Below are 18,493 nucleotides of genomic sequence, written 5' to 3'. Positions count from 1 at the left end.
TGTTTTAGGGTTATTAGTCCACAACATCGTAATGATCATTTTGTTGCGTTTGTAACCTGGACCTCTGCTCCGGGGGGAAAAAAACCTGAAACTACTCCATGTGAGTAGTATTTATCAAAGACTGCGGGCCCCTTTCAAAACCTCATAGATCAAAAGTCATAGACAGAGGTAAAGGTGATTTGGACTTTAATAATTATATTTTATTTTAATGATTCAATTAACTCCGTTTTTTATCTTTTGATAATTACTAGTTGATATTTAATATATCCTAGTTTATTTATTATAATAATAATGTTTCAGAATAAGCAATATATGTATTGAATTTCTGATATGATGCCGTGTACTGGATGGCAGTTCGTTTTTCTAACTTTCTCATCGGCGCAGGGTCCCCATCCCCCGCCGAAGACGCGGGTCCGAAAGCAGAACCTGGCAACCTGGGCTGGTTCAGCGGCGGCGCTCCGGTCTCAGGCGGAACCTGGCCACCCGGGGCGGCTTGTTCAGGAGCGGCGCTCCGGTCTCAGGCGGAACCTGGCAACCCAGGGCTGGTTCAGGGGCGGCGCTCCGGTCTCAGGCGGAACCTGGCAACTCGGGGCTGGTTAGGGGCGGCGCTCCGGTCTCAGTAGCTTCTGGAAGGAACCTCATGGTTGCACCATGGAGAAAGTGAGTATCTGCATTAGCCTGCCTTTTAGCTCTAAAGACTCCGTTAAAAGGTTTAAAACATGCGGGGTATGTCGAGTCGGGGATCGGGGGGGGGTCTCCGATATACGCGGGGTCTGATTGCTCACCGCCCGGGCCATTCAGATCCTTATCAGCCTGCTTTGTGTCATGATACAGCTAACTAGCTAACATTAACCAAGCATCAACGTCACTCTGGAACCTTCTGGGACTCCGATCCCTTCTCTGCCCCGGGTCCCTGGTGGGACGGACCACCACTCAATGGACGGGCGGGTTTACATGGTCTAATGAGATGGTCCAGCTCCGGGCTGGTTTTAGGAGAGTATCGTAGCTAGCGGCTACCATGGGGCCGGCTAGCCTCGAACTATGAATATTAGTGATATTGGTTTATTATTATTAATAATGCAAGTTGGAGGAGATATTTCATAAGGACTTAGTAGCCAGATTGAGGTGCACCCAACCAGCTCATCTGCATCACGTACTCTTCGCTTTAGCAGCAAGGACAGTCGGTTAAAGCTCCTAACTTCTCATGTAGTGTGAGGAGGACTTGGAGGGGCTCTTAATCCCTGCCCCCCCCCCCAACGGGAGGGGTGAGGGGTCTTCCTGGGTCGGCCTCAGCCTGTTTGGGCCATAGCTTCCGCATGCAGTCTCGAATGTTCGTTCGACCTTTGAGTTCTGGTGATGCGACTGGACCGACTACCGCTTCACAGGCCGTGGTGTCACCTTAGGTCTGCTGTAGTCAATAGAGAAAGTTGGCAAAGTTTTGTTAATGCATTTCCTCAAGTTCAATTCATTGCATTAATTGCATGTTTAAATATATGATCTGATTAGCATTATGCATCTTGTTTTTAGGAACTAGATAATTCAATCCCTCGACTTTGAGAATCAATTAAAATAGCCAATTTATTCTACTAAAACCTCACTACAGGCTTCACAGGATATGTTTTGTTTGTTTATTCATGAATCTCAAACAATCCGGCATCCTCACTGTACCGACAGTGATATATTGGTTCACTTTCTGATGACAAATGCACTTATTGTAAATTGCTTTGAATAAAAGCATCTGCTAAATGCACTAAATGTAAAACGAAATCTCTGAGTAGTAAACCCAATCCGAACCATAAAGTGAACCCATTAAATCTCTCCAGTACCAAGGAGTGTAAAGCAGGGGGATAGTGCCAGGGGCCATCTGTATCTGGCGCCTCAGCCAGGTGCTGCACTGAGTCTGTCAGCGACAGCTGAGTCGCGGCCGTTTGACTGAGAGGAGCATCGATTGTGTTGCCAGATATCTTGTAGTCAAGCTTTAGGTTGTGAGTGAGAAGGCAGTCTGGAGCACTATGTTTAATGTGTGTCGTTCACACTGCTGCTATTGGGGATTTGGCTCTTGTCTTACTTGTCTTCACATATGGGTGCAGGTGCATCCTCCATTGCACACGTATGGGCTTATCAGCAAAACCTTAGCGTTCTGCACTGGGCTAGGAAGTATCCCCACTCCAGCCACGCCACTCACCCAACAACCCCTCCGCTCCAGTCACGGAGCTGTATATGAACACTGTCATGTTATGTCTGGCGCATTTCATACACAAAAGTGCTCACACTTAAGGATTTAGTGGCATCTGGTGGTAAGGTTTCAGATTGCCACCAACTGAACCCCCCCCCCACTCCTTCAACCACTCAGGGGTGGCTACTACACTGGTCTGCACTGCCAGTAGGTATCAAATCGTCCCCTGACGGCATCGAGTAGCGTAGGGTCAAGTGAAAGGTGTCCTTGATAGATTTGTATTTGCTTATTTATTCTGTAGACCCCCAGGTCGTATCCTCCACAGAACAGTTGTCCACTCTGGGCTGCTGTAGAGATCTGCTGGGCTGTGGAAGAGGAGGCAGCTCCCTATGGAGATATCAAAGGTTCATTCTTAGCCAACGAAAACAAAAGTCTTATTTTCATAGGATTTAAAACTAATTAAATATATATATTTAATTAATACATTCCATTTCTGCCAAGTCAGTGACTCTACCTGCCTCCAAATAATACGGACTGCACCTTTTGAGGCAAGGTGGGCAGCTGGTGACCCAGCCAGAGTAAGGTGACATTGAAAGTCGCCTTCCGGAAGAATCTCCCCTCTCTCCTCAGACCTCTCCCTTCAAAGAGCTTTGCATTGATCTATTGCTCTTTCGATGTAAAGAGAATTTAAACCAAAAAGGCTTCTGAAATAAATAGTCTCGCTGTGACAACATTTAGTCCCTTCAGAATGTATGTAAAATATCAGGGCAGCTGTGGTTTGTGACCCCGTGGAACACGGCTCCCCCTCCTTCCCAGAACTCCCAGTGGCTGTTTTAGCATCTGTGTTGGAGGCCGACGAGAGTGAGCGGCTTCACCTCCACGTTGAGTCTCATCAGCCCGCCGGTGGTGGATTAATCCGCTCCCTCCTGCGTTCTGTCGCCAGGTTTCGGCATTAAAAGACGAGGGAAACAAGGCGCTGAGCGCAGGGAAGGTGGATGAGGCGGTGCGCTGCTACACGGAGGCGCTGGCCCTCGACCCCTCCAACCACGTCCTGTTCAGCAACCGCTCGGCCGCCCACGCCAAGAAGGGCGCCTACGAGAGCGCGCTCCAAGATGCCTGCCAGACCATCACCATCAAGCCCGACTGGGGCAAGGTGAGATCGATATGCCCTCCATTATCCAGCTGCTTATGGCCGGGGGAGTCTCTTAGCCCTGAACCGGAGCTCCCCTCACAGGTTTGGGAAGAAGACGGACTTTTAAAGACTTTTAAAATGTTTTTCAAATGGTTCCTCGTCGTTTAACACAACGCTTGAAGAAGAGAAGAAGAGCTACCGTTTGTTATTGAGTCTAGTTGTACTTCATACTGTAATGTTTACTATCTTAAGCGCCCCCGGTAACGAGTCCCGTCACACTGACCTCCGACCCCTCTGGTTACCAGGGTTACTCCCGGAAGGCGGCGGCTCTTGAGTTCCTGGGCCGCTTGGAGGAGGCCAAGGCCACGTACCAGGAGGGCATGAGGCAGGAGCCCAGCAACCCGCAGCTCAAGGAGGGGCTGCAGAACATCGAGGCGCGGCTAGCAGGTAGGGGTCCGCTAGTTCCTCACTAGGGGTCCGCTAGTTCCTCACTAGGGGTCCGCTAGTTCCTCACTAGGGGTCCGCTAGTTCCTCACTAGGGGTCCGCTAGTTCCTCACTAGGGGTCCGCTAGTTCCTCACTAGAGGTTCTGCTAGGTTCCTCTGTAGAGGTTCCGCTAGGTTCCTCACTAGGGGTCCACTAGGTTCCTCACTAGGGGTTCTACTAGGTTCCTCACTATGGTTCTGCTAGGTTCCTCACTAGGGGTCCGCTAGTTCCTCACTAGGGGTCCGCTAGGTTCCTCACTAGAGGTTCTGCTAGGTTCCTCACTAGGGGTTCTGCTAGGTTCCTCACTAGGGGTTCTGCTAGGTTCCTCACTAGAGGTTCTGCTAGGTTCCTCAGTAGAGGTTCTGCTAGGTTGCTCACTAGGGGTCCGCTAGTTGCTCACTAGGGGTCCGCTAGTTCCTCACTAGAGGTTCTGCTAGGTTCCTCACTAGAGGTTCTGCTAGGTTCCTCAGTAGAGGTTCTGCTAGGTTCCTCAGTAGAGGTTCTGCTAGGTTCCTCAGTAGAGGTTCTGCTAGGCTCCTCAGTAGAGGTTCTGCTAGGCTCCTCAGTAGAGGTTCTGCTAGGTTCCTCAGTAGAGGTTCTGCTAGGTTCCTCAGTAGAGGTCCTGCTAGGTTCCTCACTAGCAGCTAGGGGTTCATCTCAATAAATGAGTGCGGTCGTCGGGATGGAACCCAGACTGTGTGTGTGAGGTACCTTCCCCATGCTAACGTGCTCCTTCCTCCCCAGAGAAGAAGATGATGAATCCCTTCTCCATGCCCAACATGCTGGAGAAGCTGGAGAGCGACCCACGGACCTGCGGCCTGCTGGCCGACCCCAGCTACAGAGAGCTGCTGGAGCAGCTCAAGAGCCGGCCGTCGGAGCTCGGCACGTACGTACCGCCCGAAGCCCTCCTGGAGCTACGTCGCACGCGGCTAAAGGGGGCTACTTGCATTAGGGTCAGGATTTGCTATGCACAAAGCTATGTGTTGTTATTTGGTGCTGGGCTAAAATGGTTCAACATAGCATAATGCTAAGTGTCGCTATGTAGCACATGGCTAGGTGTCGCTATGTAGCACATGGCTGGGTGTCGCTATGTAGCACATGGCTGGGTGTCGCTATGTAGTACATGGCTAGGTGTCGCTATGTGGCACATGGCTAGGTGTCGCTATGTGGCACATGGCTAGGTGTCGCTATGTAGCACATGGCTAGGTGTCGCTATGTAGCACATGGCTAGGTGTCGCTATGTAGCACATGGCTAGGTGTCGCTATGTAGCACATGGCTAGGTGTCGCTATGTAGCACATGGCTAGGTGTCGCTATGTAGCAGTTAACGTTAACTCACTTGAAGGCGGGTGTCGAAGTTTAAAACTATTGGATCTGCCCAGTGCCACTCTGGATCTGCCATAACCAATCGCTAATGTTTGGCCGGGATTCACGCTGCGCGCAGGCTGTAAACACAGCGAGTGAAGATGTCCGTCAACGAGAACTGACTTTAACGTCATTGTTCTCAGCCACTCCCTCTGTTCGCTGATTGGACGCAGAAAATGTAAACGAGAAAACCCAGTAACATACCGCAGACTAGGGCTGCACGATATGGGCAAAATATGATATCCCGATATTTTTTGGCTGAATGGCGATATACGATATATATCTCGATATTTTCTATAGAGTGGGTTAGATGTTTTTTATGTAAGTCAAAAGCCACATGTGAGATGTTGCAAGCACTTGTATTAAAACATAGGTCAGTATGACTGCAACATGTGATTTTGTATCGTTATTTTCAACAGAATTGAATGAACATGTAAAAAAAAAAAGGGACGTTTTTCACCTTCTTCACAAAATAATCACCTATGCAAAACAATATAAAGCTGTAGGTTACACACATTAGCTACCATTAAGAGCATTGGCTTCATCGCATTGTCCTGCGTACTACGGCGAGGGTTTCAGTGCGCAAAATGTCAGCTGTCGTAGCGCCGTAACCGCACAGCGTACGAGCCCCATTGATCGGACAGTTACACCTTGACCTTAATCAATTTCTGCTGCTGCGAGCGTTTTGATGCGGGGGGGGTCCTGGAGGGGGGGTCCTGGTGGAGATCAGGGGAGGTCCAACAGCCTCAGCATGTCCCCCTCTGCTCCCCGCTGCCAGGAAGCTGCAGGACCCCCGGGTGATGACCACCCTCTCGGTCCTGCTGGGGCTCGACCTGGCTGGGATGGACGAGGAGGAGGAGCCCCGGCAGGCCCCGCCCCCCAGGCCCAAGGAGACCAAGGCCCCCGCCCCCAAAGAGGAAAACCTGCCCGACAACAAGAGGAAGGTGGGTCTACCTCCACGACGGCGTCGTTAACGTCTCCTCTCATCCCACCTTGAGGCTAATGACCCGACACTTAAACTCTCCATAAAACCTGAAACGGCCACTTTGATCGATCCAGGCCGTTAGGCTAGGGGAGTGGGGGGGCTGGGAGAGGGTAGGTGTGTGTGTGGGTGGGTGGGTGGGCCTGGGTAATATGTGTGTGTGTGTGTGTGCGGGCGGGCGGGCTTGGGTAATATGTATGTGTTTGTGTGTGTGCGGTGCTGGGTAATGTGTGTGTGTGTGCAGGCGGGCCTGGGTAATGTGTGTGTGTGTGTGTGTGTGTGTGTGTGTGTGTGTGTGTGTGTGTGTGTGTGTGTGTGTGTGTGTGTGTGTGTGTGTGTGTGTGTGTGTGTGTGGGCGGTGCTGGGTAACGTGCGTCAGGACGTTAAGGCCGGTAGACGGGTTTCTGTGACATCACGATGGCGCGTGCGACGGCGCCCCCTCATGGAGACGGACGGGATTGTTTCCCGCGGCTCTCGTTGCAAAGCTGCAACCTAAACACAAACGACTGGCAGCTACATCACGATTAAAGCTCTGAGCGGAAAAGACAACCAAAGACTGCTCTACAGCTGGGAATAATTGGCCCAATAAATCAATTTAATTGCAAGCAATTTATTAATTTAGTTAATATGTTAATGTGTTGCCCATTTTAGTCCATATTTAGTATTTCTACAGAGTATTATTCTCTGGTGTAAGAATGAATAATTTGCTTACTTGCGGCTGGTAATTAATGCCAAGAACTGCGTTAACCTTTCAACTGCTTTGGTAATTATTCTGATTAATCCTCTTTTGTTGTGGCAGGCTTTGAAAGCCAAAGAACTGGGGAATGCAGCGTATAAGAACAAGGACTTTGAGGCAGCGCTGCAGCACTATGAAGAGGCCGTCAGCCACGACCCCAGCAACATGACCTACATCTCCAACCAAGCAGGTACTGACTCACCTGGGAGGAGATCATTATCACCTACCAAGCAGGTACTGACTCACCTGGGAGGAGATCATTATCACCAACCAAGCAGGTACTGACTCACCTGGGAGGAGATCAATATCACCACTCAACAACCAGTGTCTCCCAGTATCTACGGGGTAATGGGGGCGAACATTCACCCCTCAACCCGCAGTGTCTCCCAGTAACTCCCAGTATCTACGGAGTAATGGGGTAGAACATTCACCCCTCAACCCGCAGTGTCTCCCAGTAACTCCCAGTATCTACGGGGTAATGGGGTAGAACATTCACCCCTCAACCCGCAGTGTCTCCCAGTAACTCCCAGTATCTACGGGGTAATGGGGTAGAACATTCACCCCTCAACCCGCAGTGTCTCCCAGTAACTCCCAGTATCTACGGGTAATGGGGTAGAACATTCACCCCTCAACCCGCAGTGTCTCCCAGTAACTCCCAGTATCTACGGGGTAATGGGGTAGAACATTCACCCCTCAACCCGCAGTGTCTCCCAGTAACTCCCAGTATCTACGGGGTCATTTAAAAACCTCCCCCCCCCCCCCCCCCCCCCACTCCAACAACAGACGAACTGAAATCACTTTTAAGATGCTCCGAAATGTCAAAGATTCCCCCCACTTACCAATCCATGCCGACGCTACAACCCACCACCTGCATGTCTCCGATCTAGACGTCCAACTTGGAAGGACCCTCCACCCACTGTCTGTGATCCCATGTCGGCCTGGGCAACCGAATGGGAATCCAAAGACATCCCAAACAACCATCTGGTGTCAGACCCGACCCAACCAGTCCCTGGCACCCACCTCCCTAGAGACAGTGGTCCACCTTAAACAGATCCCTGGCACTCACCTCCCTAGAGACAGTGGTCCACCTTAAACAGATCCCTGGCACCCACCTCCCTAGAGACAGTGGTCCACCTTAAACAGATCCCTGGCACCCACCTCCCTAGAGACAGTGGTCCACCTTAAACAGATCCACTGGTCAGGGTCCCTGCTTGGCCAGCCTTCACAGTTGGGAAGCAGCCCGAGCCCACTGTGTGCCTGCGGAGAGGAGCAAACTATGGAGCCTTATTGAAGCCTGCCCTCTCCAAAGACTGAAAGGAGGTCTAATCTCCCTCCACAATTTAGATCAAGAGGCCACTGCTTGGCTTGAGAAATTAGCATTTGCTAAATAAAATAAATACGGGGTAATGGAGAAGACATTCACTCCTCAACCAGTGTCTCCAGTATCTCCGGGGTGTGTTTGTTATCTGGGGAGGCGTGCGGAGAGGTGATGCCGTCCATGGAGGTCCTCTTTAATGTTTAATGTCTTCTCCTCAGCGGTGTACTTTGAGAAAGGAGAGATGGACAAGTGCAGAGAGCTGTGTGATAAGGCCATCGACGTGGGCAGAGAGAACCGAGAGGACTACCGACAGATCGCCAAGTCAGTTATGGTTTCCACACAAATATATATCCATGATCGATTTCTTTCTTTGAGCAAAGCTACACTTGTTGACTTGGGTGTTCAAAGGAGAGATGCATTGTTTTCCTATCCAAGGTGTTAAAACCCACTAGTTTTTTGCATATTGCGATTTGAAGTCCTGGCCCATGCCTGCCTTGTGTGACCCCAGCTGTCCACCTGAGTGGAGCTCATGACCTCCTCTCCTCCGCCACAGGGTGCTGGCTCGAATCGGGAACTCGTACTTCAAGGAGGAGAAGTACAAGGAGGCGGTCCAGTTCTTCAACAAGAGCCTGACTGAGCACCGCACCCCCGATGTCCTGAAGAGGTGTCAGCAGGTAGCTCCTCCCAGAACCAGCGCGTAGAGCCGTCCGCTCATCGTCATGGTCCACTAAGTCGACTCATCGCGCCAGCAATACTGAGAACATGTGTCCTTACTGCTGACAACATGTGTCCTTGTGTCCTCTGTCCTTACTGCTGAGAGCATGTGTCCTCTGTCCTTACTGCTGAGAACATGTGTCCTGTGTCCTTGTGTCCTCTGTCCTTACTGCGGAGCTAGATGTAGCAAACTCAGAAGTTAAACGCTGAGATGTTTGCGTCACAATGGAGGTGAAGTGCCATGTGACCGTGTTAAACCTCATTACGTTCTTCCTACTTGTGCTCCACTGTTGAGTAGCCCTTGACTCAGAGCTCTGAGCGGCCCTCGTGTCCTCAGGTTCAACGCTCTGGAACAGACCCTTGATGCACGCTGAATGTTCTCTGATCTGCAGGCGGAGAAGATCGTGAAGGACCAGGAGAAGATGGCGTACATCAACCCTGACCTGGCCCTGGAGGAGAGGACCCGCGGCAACGAGGCATTCCAGAAAGGTGGGTTCTGGGCTGGTTCTGGGCCTGCTTCTGGCCTGGTTCTGGGCTGGTTCTGGGCCTGGTTCTGGCCTGGTTCTGGGCTGCTTCTGGGCCTGCTTCTGGGCCTGCTTCTGGGCTGGTTCTGGGCCTGGTTCTGGCCTGGTTCTGGGCTGGTTCTGGGCCTGCTTCTGGCCTGGTTCTGGGCTGGTTCTGGGCCTGGTTCTGGCCTGGTTCTGGGCTGCTTCTGGGCCTGCTTCTGGGCTGGTTCTGGGCCTGGTTCTGGGCCTGGTTCTGGGCCTGGTTCTGGGCTGGTTCTGGGCCTGCTTCTGGGCTGGTTCTGGGCTGGTTCTGGGCCTGGTTCTGGCCTGGTTCTGGCCTGGTTCTGGGCCTGCTTCTGGGCTGGTTCTGGGCTGGTTCTGGGCCTGCTTCTGGGCTGGTTCTGGGCTGGTTCTGGGCTGGTTCTGGGCTGGTTCTGGGCTGGTTCTGGGCCTGCTTCTGGGCTGGTTCTGGGCCTGGTTCTGGGCCTGGTTCTGGGCTGGTTCTGGGCCTGCTTCTGGGCTGGTTCTGGGCCTGGTTCTGGGCCTGGTTCTGGGCCTGGTTCTGGGCTGGTTCTGGGCCTGGTTCTGGGCCTGGTTCTGGGCCTGGTTCTGGGCTGGTTCTGGGCTGGTTCTGGAGCTCCCACCGGCCTGTCGGGCCCCCTGTGGGCTCCAGGCAGCTGGGGGCCGTACTGGTTTGTTTTGGGGGAAACCATCGACACGCGTTCTAAATGCTAACAGGTGAAGCGTAATCATGGAACCATGATGGCTGGATGTGTTGTTTTAGTCCCGGTGGAGGATGCATTTGAGTTGTCATGGTTCCCTAAAGACCTCCCCAGCCCACTGGGCGAGATGTACGGTCAAAGACATGGAGACCATGTCACCATCTCCCCTCATATCCAATGTGTATGTCTGTGTCCACCAGGCGACTACCCCTTAGCCATGAAGCATTACTCAGAGGCTATCAAGAGGAACCCCCGGGATGCTAAGCTCTTCAGCAACAGAGCCGCCTGCTACACCAAGCTGCTGGAGTTCCAGCTGGCACTCAAGGTGACCACACACGCATGTTACGCACGTGCACGCACACACACACACACCCCTATGTAGGGGTGGGAATCTCTTGGCATTTTTTCGATTCTAAAGCGATTATCGATGCATCTCGATGCAACATTTTTTTATGTACATTTCCATGTGTGATTTTCAAAAATATATATATATACATCTGAGTTTGCTACTCAGAGTTTGCTAATCAATTCCTACTTTTGTGATAATCATTAAAGACATCAACAGATAACTTAACTTATCAGATATTTTATTAGACAGAAAGCTTTTTTCACAAATATGACTTGAGTCATATTAATTTATCTGCATCGAGACGGCATCGTTCTAGAGAGAATCGTGATGCATCAAAGAATCGATTATTTTTCCCACTGCTATTCATGCATGTGAACTGAACCACTTCTATTTTATTCCGTTCTCACAGGACTGCGAGGATTGCATCAAACTGGAACCCAATTTCAGTAAGTCCTCCTAACCCACCCTCCAGACACAGACTGAGTATCTAACCTAGTGTTGAGACTGATCCCATGCTCCTCTCCCCGTCTGCAGTCAAAGGGTACACACGCAAGGCAGCGGCGCTGGAGGCCATGAAGGACTTCACCAAGGCCATGGAGGTCTACCAGAAGGCTATGGACCTGGACTCGTCCTCTAAGGTACGGCCGGTGTTCCGCTGTACCACAGGAGCCAGGGAGCTCCAGGGAGCGCAGCTGTTGTCCTTCAGTCGTCCACGACCCCGTCAGCCTTGTTAAAACATCTTATTCTTATACGGCCTGTTCATCATTTATACCAATTAACAATTACACCCCAGGAATTATGCATGGGGTGCGTGGCCTCCACATTTAACGGGGAATTAGTTATTTAAATAGTTTGTTCTCAGTCATTTAATTAGTCAGTGCGGTTAAGGACAAGCGTCCTCGACCCCCCCCTCGGTAAGGACGGCTGCTAAGCCGAGAGCCACTGGTCAGTGGTTCATGGTGCGGGCTGGAGCTCGGCCTGCACCCTGCCAGGGGGACGGGGTCCACTCCCTGTGTGGCTCCACGGGTACAGGGGCAGGGGGTATATGTGTGTATATAATGTATATATATTAGTTATAATAAGTCGAGACGTAATGAACTCTGAAAATAGTGGTGAGTTGCAGCCCTAGACATTGACTTAACATACGGCGGCCATGGTGGGGGTGTTGATGCATGACCTGACCTCCACCCCCATGTTAACCTGCCCCCCCTCCCCCCATGTTAAACTGCCCCCCCTCCCCCATGTTAAACTGCCCCCCCCCTCCCCCACCCCATGTTAAACTGCCCCCCCATGTTAACCTGCCCCCCCCTCCCCCCCATGTTAAACTGCCCCCCCCATGTTAAACTGCCCCCCCCATGTTAACCTGCCCCCCATGTTAAACTGCCCCTTCCATGTTAACCTGCCCCCCCACGTTAACCTGCCCCCCACCCCATGTTAAACTGCCTCCCCCATGTTAACCTGCCCCCCCCCTCCCCCCCATGTTAAACTGCCCCCCCCCATGTTAACCTGCCCCCCACATTAACCTGCCCCCCACCCCATGTTAACCTGCCCCCCATGTTAACCTGCCCCCCCATGTTATCCTGCCCCCCCCATGTTGACCTGCCCCCCCCATGTTAACCTGCCCCCCCCATGTTAACCTGCCCCCCCATGTTAACCCGCCCCCCATGTTAACCCCCCCCCATGTTAACCTGCCCCCCATGTTAACCCCCCCCCATGTTAACCTGCCCCCCCGCCTGTAGGAGGCGACGGAGGGCATCCAGCGCTGCCTGATGAGCCAGGCGGTGAGGAACGACACCCCGGAGGAGGTGAAGAAGCGGGCGATGGGCGACCCCGAGGTGCAGCAGATCATGAGCGACCCCGCCATGCGCATGATCCTGGAGCAGATGCAGAAGGACCCCCAGGCCCTCAGCGAGTAAGAGCCCCCCCCCCCCCCCCTCTTCTGTATGCATGGAGCACGCCTGGGTCTAAATGCCCCCCCTCCCACTCCCACTTTAAACATGGCCTCTGCAGTTTAACGGCAAACATCCAAATGTTTCCCATAATGATCTGAAGTGGTTGCTCAGCCCAGAGCAGGAGTGCAGACTAGGATGTGTCGGTCGCGACCGATTCGTTACAACGAACGAATCCCGAACGTGAACGACAAGAACTCTTTCCCCAAAACAAGAAGAACTGGTTCTTTGATTCTTTTTTTTAAACATAAACCAAAAATATGGTCACGTAAATAAAATATACAAACGAACAGGGCTTCGTCTCCCCGCGACTTATATTGATTGAGTCTACAACGTTCTCAAAGATTCAGCCAATGAGAGGTAGCAATGGTGTTGGAATGGCACCTGGGTAAACCAATGACAAGGCGGTACCGTCGAATATGCGCGCTTATCTTGGGTCATACCATTCGACGTGGGGCCACTCATATATCCCCCTACATTTTTTCGAAAATAGACTTGACCTCCATCTGTTTATTGGATAAACGCATTTCCCAATCCCAGGAGTCTTTGCTCCATTCTACGTCAATTTAAGAACAAACAAAGAAATTAAACTGCAGTTCGTATTTTTTGTTTATGACCATGAAAGTTCTGTAATGCCTGAACAATGAAGAATTAAATGTAAAGTAAAATAAAATTATAAATGTAAAACCATGAATGAAATATAGAGTAAGCAAGTGGTATAAATATTGGTGGGACGTTTAGTTATACTATATAGTGTATCTTCTCGATTTCCACGGGGTTTAGAGCCTAGAAGTGGTTTAAATTATGCTCACGGTCGTTTCGTGGGGGGGGCGGCAGACACCAAATGACGTAACGAACGAATCAAAACGAACGAATCAAATAAACGAATTGTTATAGTGAACTGAACTGAAAGAACTAGTTCCCGGAAAAGAATCATTTTGCCCATCCCTAGTGCAGACCTCTTCCTTTATGGACGGAGGTGAGGGGGCGGCGGGGGGGGCTGTAGAGCCGCAGTAATGAAGGCTGCGGTGGCTGACACCGGGCTGCTGCGGCGGCGTTCTGTCGAGCTGCTAGCTGCAGACATTAGATGTTCTGGGTCGGAGCGAACGCCGCTGATTGGCCTTGGTAACAGAAGGCCCTTCCCGGCCTCGCTGGCTCTTGGTCGGCTCCCAAGCTAAACTTGGCCGGCTCATTTCTGTTGTGAAGACAAACTCATTAACATAATATCAGCACCGTCGCCAAGACGATAACCTATCCCCTCTGAGAACCATCGTGGTTCTGATCAGCGCTCTGTTCCAGAGTACCTCTGGTTCTGATCAGCGCTCTGTTCCAGAGTACCTCTGGTTCTGCTCAGCGCTCTGTTCCAGAGTACCTCTGGTTCTGATCAGCGCTCTGTTCCAGAGTACCTCTGGGGTTCTGGTGAGCGCTCTGTTCCAGAGTACCTCTGGTTCTGATCAGCGCTCTGTTCCAGAGTACCTCTGGTTCTGATCAGCGCTCTGTTCCTCAGTACCTCTGGTTCTGATCAGCGCTCTGTTCCAGAGTACCTCTGGTTCTGATCAGCGCTCTGTTCCAGAGTACCTCTGGTTCTGATCAGCGCTCTGTTCCAGAGTACCTCTGGTTCTGATCAGCGCTCTGTTCCAGAGTACCTCTGGTTCTGATCAGCGCTCTGTTTCTCAGTACCTCTGGTTACTGTACCTCTGGTTCTGATCAGCGCTCTGTTCCAGAGTACCTCTGGTTCTGATCAGCGCTCTGTTCCTCAGTACCTCTGGTTCTGATCAGCGCTCTGTTCCTCAGTACCTCTGGTTCTGATCAGCGCTCTGTTCCAGAGTACCTCTGGTTCTGATCAGCGCTCTGTTCCAGAGTACCTCTGGGGTTCTGGTGAGCGCTCTGTTCCTCAGTACCTCTGGTTCTGATCAGCGCTCTGTTCCTCAGTACCTCTGGTTCTGATCAGCGCTCTGTTCCTCAGTACCTCTGGTTCTGATCAGCGCTCTGTTCCAGAGTACCTCTGGTTCTGATCAGCGCTCTGTTCCAGAGTACCTCTGGTTCTGATCAGCGCTCTGTTCCTCAGTACCTCTGGTTCTGATCAGCGCTCTGTTCCTCAGTACCTCTGGTTCTGATCAGCGCTCTGTTCCTCAGTACCTCTGGTTCTGATCAGCGCTCTGTTCCTCAGTACCTCTGGTTCTGATCAGCGCTCTGTTCCAGAGTACCTCTGGTTCTGATCAGCGCTCTGTTCCAGAGTACCTCTGGGGTTCTGGTGAGCGCTCTGTTCCAGAGTACCTCTGGGGTTCTGGTGAGCGCTCTGTTCCAGAGTACCTCTGGTTCTGATCAGCGCTCTGTTCCAGAGTACCTCTGGTTCTGATCAGCGCTCTGTTCCAGAGTACCTCTGGTTCTGATCAGCGCTCTGTTCCTCAGTACCTCTGGTTCTGATCAGCGCTCTGTTCCTCAGTACCTCTGGTTCTGATCAGCGCTCTGTTCCAGAGTACCTCTGGGGTTCTGGTGAGCGGAGCATTAAGTGTGTTCTCTGTCCGCAGCCACCTAAAGAACCCGGTCATCGCCCAGAAGATCCAGAAGCTGATAGACGTGGGGCTGATAGCCATACGGTGATGAGGGCCGGCCCAAGGGGGACCAGCCGCCTCCAGCTTCGCTTATTGTCTTTTCTTGCCTCCCAGATCGTCTCAGAATATACCGACCAGGGTTTGTTCCGCCTGGTTAATGTTGTTTTGTTTAATATGTTGTCGATCACAAGAGTTTGCAATGTGTTGGGGAAAAGCGTTGCCCATCCCCCGGTCATTATCAGAAACGCCCCCCGCCCAGAAGAAAATTACAATAATTTGAAACGCACCATGTCACAGTCCAAGTTCATCAAGTAGTTATTCATGAAACGGTTTGAAAAGTAATTCAAAGCACAAGTGTTCTTCATGTGTCATTCTAATCTGATTCCCAATATTGCATTTGGTCGTATCTCTAATGAGAGAAAGCATGTGGGTGTTCCTGAAGGCTCCAGTCCTGGGCCATGGTGGGGCCATGAGGGAACCTTTGACAAGGATTAGGCAACGGTCGGCTGTCTGATGGAATAAATGTTTCTTGTGTACCTTACTGGGCCTAACCTTGATTATTTTACTGTGGTTTCACCCGACGACAACAAAACAATTACCACACGTGTGTCATCCAAGTGTCCTTCACCTTTTATAACGATGTGGAATTGCTCGGACTAATGGCATCCCTCCCTGATGCACAGGCGCGCCGGCTCCCAACAAGGCTGTTAACCGCCCGGCACTGGTTGGTTGGTTCTGCTCTCAGCCGGGATGGGACCTAACCAGTGCTGTAAAACGCTCGTTAAATGGATGTCATTTTTCTGTATCATTTATTAGGGAGATGCTTGTTGCCAGATTGCCTGGGGGATTGTTTTAGCATTTATAGAGGTCTAACGGGACGTATTAAAGCCTGCCGCATTCCTGTTTGCTTGTGCTCTGCTCTGGAAAGTATGCGTCGCTTTTTATTACCTTGGGAGGACATGTACAGATGTGGCAGGTGGAGGTTTGGGACTAAACGCGTTAAGGCAGTTTGCCACAGCACTGAGTTCTTGATGCCCCTCACGGCGGCCATACGGAGATGACTGCTGCTGACTGTTCTGAGAGAAGGGGTGAGGCGGGCCGACCCCGGCACCGGCTGCAGGGGGCCCCTATAGCAGTAGGGGCCCCCTGCGGTTATAGGGGCCCCCTGCGGTTATAGGGGCCCCCTGCGGTTATAGGGGCCCCCTGCGGCTATAGGGGCCCCCCTGTGGCTATAGGGGCCCCCCTGTGGCTATAGGGGCCCTCCTGCGGCTATAGGGGCCTCCTGCTGTTATAGGGGCCCCCCTGCAGCCATAGGGCCCCCCTGCGGATATAGGGGCCCCCGGCTGTTATAGGGGCCCCCCTGCAGCCATAGGGCCCCCCTGCGGCTATAGGGGCCCCCCTGCGGCTATAGGGGCCCCTATAGCCGCAGACTCCTGTTCGATGTCTGAGTTAAGGCATCTATCAGTATCATTGGAATTAGGATTCTTAATTTAAATTGTGGTTCAAAATGGGTTACGGCTATTTAAGTCTAATTATTGGCCTTTGGATTACAATCATCTGTTGTGTACAGCTGTCCGTTTAATATAACCTTACATTTAACATAAAAATAATTAATGTATAAAATAAATCCTATTGCTGTAAGTCACCTGCAGCTCATCCAAAGGTCCAGCAGGCGGCAGCCCCTCACAGCTCACTTCCAGTCTGATATTGAACTTCGCGTTATCTCCACCCTGTGCCTTTGAGAGGCTGTAGGCCGGGTCACACAGCGCCCCCTGCTGGCTGACAGGCGGGTCAAACAGCACCCCCTCCTGGCCACCGGACGCGTTTCTACAACAGACTCGTAAAATAAGAGTTTCTTTCATCATGACTGCGTTACCTTCCCAGCGCGATCAGGAACTACAAAGAAGAACAATATGTAACATGATCTGGAGAACCGAAAGACGTCTATGAACCCGTAGGGACCCAGGGGAGGAGAAGAGAATCACGGAGGTTTTCTAGAACGGTGCCAAGTTTGAAGTTTTAGAGCAACAGAGTTAGCTTGTAGCTCGCTGCGCTAGCTGGGTACATGGTTTCTTCTATTATCCCAGCAAGTTACTGGTCTCGGTGGTATTATGTAGCTTCATAGGACGGCTCTCTGGTTAGATAAGACCCGATGCTGCCATTTTGTTGCTCGTCTTTCACGGCTTGGAAATCACAACAAATGTTAACAGCTAACATGCTAACGTTAGCCTCAGATAGTCGACCCGGGCTGATGTTCTTCTTCTAACGAGAACCTACTGGTCCCCCAGCGCGCTGCCCACTTCTCCCACTACGCCTCCCAGTACCCTCCCAGTACACCTCCCAGTAGTTGGTGGGGATTCGTGACCTTGTCGTGTGATGGCGCGTTGAGAGTCCTGGAGTCAGACATCACCGGAGGAACCACAGGAGAGTGAGACATCACAGCAGGAGAGTGTGGCATCGCCACAGGAGGTCAGGTGGTCGTGACATCCTGCTACTAAAGCGTCCAGAGACTCCGTCACGATGGGCTTTTGTTGTCTCCTGTAATCCACGACCACTGTCGACCTGGTTATTCAGACTAACCTAGTCTGCTGAACGCCATAGATAAACAGAAGTATTGATAAGCTATTGATCCCGGCTGATCGACACACAGTGGGCATGCCGGGGGACACTTCAGACAGCAGCGATGACTCGGACCCGCAGCCGGAGACGGCCGGCCGGACGGTCAAGCACCACATCACCAACGGTAAGTTTACCCTTGCCCCTCACCCTTACCCCTAACCCTGACCCTCAACTTGACCCTAAACCTCACCCACATCGTGGGCCTAAAACTAACCCTCCACCTCACACTGACCCTAACTCCTAATCCTAGCCCCTGACCCTAACCCTATTCTTTACGTCTCAGCCTGGACTGGGGAATTTAATTTCAGCAAATTAATATTTTCTATGTCTGGTTCTGAATAACGTTATTGCATGCCGTTGAACAAGCGGCATATTTGGCCATAAGACTGTTAAATATATTTATATGTATATATATGTGTGTGTGTTTATAGTTTTATCGACGTTGTATATTTGTTCCTTAATCTAGCGAACCTCACGGGCCACACGGAGAAGGTCGGGATGGAAAACTTTGAGCTGCTCAAGGTGTTGGGCACCGGAGGTGAGCCTGGGGGAGGGGGGGGGTTCAGACCACCGGAGGTGAGCCTGGGGGGAGGGGGGGGTTCAGACCACCGGAGGTGAGGGGGGGGGTGGGGGGGGGGGGGGGGGGGTTCAGACCACCGGAGGTGAGGGGGGGGGGGGGGGGGGGGGTTCAGACCACCGGAGGTGAGCCTGGGGGGGGGGGGGGGGGGGGGGGGGGGGGGGGGGGGGGGGGGGGGGGGGGGGGGGGGGGGGGGGGGGGGGGGGGGGGGGGGGGGGGGGGGGGGGGGGGGGGGGGGGGGGGGGGGGGGGGGGGGGGGGGGGGGGGGGGGGGGGGGGGGGGGGGGGGGGGGGGGAGCCTGGGGGAGGG

At 52.2% G+C, this 18,493-nt stretch overlaps 2 protein-coding genes across 2 annotated transcripts; both read left to right on the top strand.

Annotated features, from left to right (window-relative positions):
* The first annotated feature begins 506 nt into the window (after nucleotides 1–506).
* stip1 (stress-induced phosphoprotein 1) lies at nucleotides 507–15,529 on the top strand. Its single transcript, XM_030361652.1, has 14 exons — nucleotides 507–660; nucleotides 3,120–3,329; nucleotides 3,614–3,755; nucleotides 4,538–4,679; nucleotides 5,936–6,101; nucleotides 6,939–7,065; nucleotides 8,412–8,514; nucleotides 8,747–8,867; nucleotides 9,300–9,396; nucleotides 10,336–10,460; nucleotides 10,894–10,930; nucleotides 11,019–11,122; nucleotides 12,224–12,396; nucleotides 14,965–15,529. Exons 1-14 carry the CDS (start codon nucleotides 652–654, stop codon nucleotides 15,035–15,037), a joined length of 1,629 nt encoding a protein of 542 aa, XP_030217512.1. The 5' UTR covers nucleotides 507–651; the 3' UTR covers nucleotides 15,038–15,529.
* A 903-nt stretch (nucleotides 15,530–16,432) lies between these two features.
* Nucleotides 16,433–18,145, top strand: LOC115547888 (ribosomal protein S6 kinase alpha-5; the record flags this gene model as incomplete). The annotated part of the gene is given in 2 exon segments (XM_030362394.1): nucleotides 16,433–17,731; nucleotides 18,074–18,145. Coding segments are annotated over 2 exon segments (160 nt in total), but the record flags the coding sequence as incomplete, so codon positions are not given.
* Between the last annotated feature and the right edge of the window lie 348 nt (nucleotides 18,146–18,493).

The sequence above is a fragment of the Gadus morhua genome, chromosome 7 (genome assembly GCF_902167405.1).
Source record: "Gadus morhua chromosome 7, gadMor3.0, whole genome shotgun sequence".
NCBI classification, from domain to species: Eukaryota; Metazoa; Chordata; class Actinopteri; order Gadiformes; family Gadidae; genus Gadus; species Gadus morhua.
The sequence above is the reverse complement of the archived record's forward strand: the minus strand, read 5'-3'. Positions and strand labels throughout refer to the sequence as shown.

Excerpts from the sequence above, each read along its gene's own strand:
- stip1 (XM_030361652.1), top strand. Across the intron at positions 3,756-4,537 it reads CATCGAGGCGCGGCTAGCAG|AGAAGAAGATGATGAATCCC; the intron begins GTAGGGGTCCGC and ends CTTCCTCCCCAG. Across the intron at positions 6,102-6,938 it reads TGCCCGACAACAAGAGGAAG|GCTTTGAAAGCCAAAGAACT; the intron begins GTGGGTCTACCT and ends TTGTTGTGGCAG.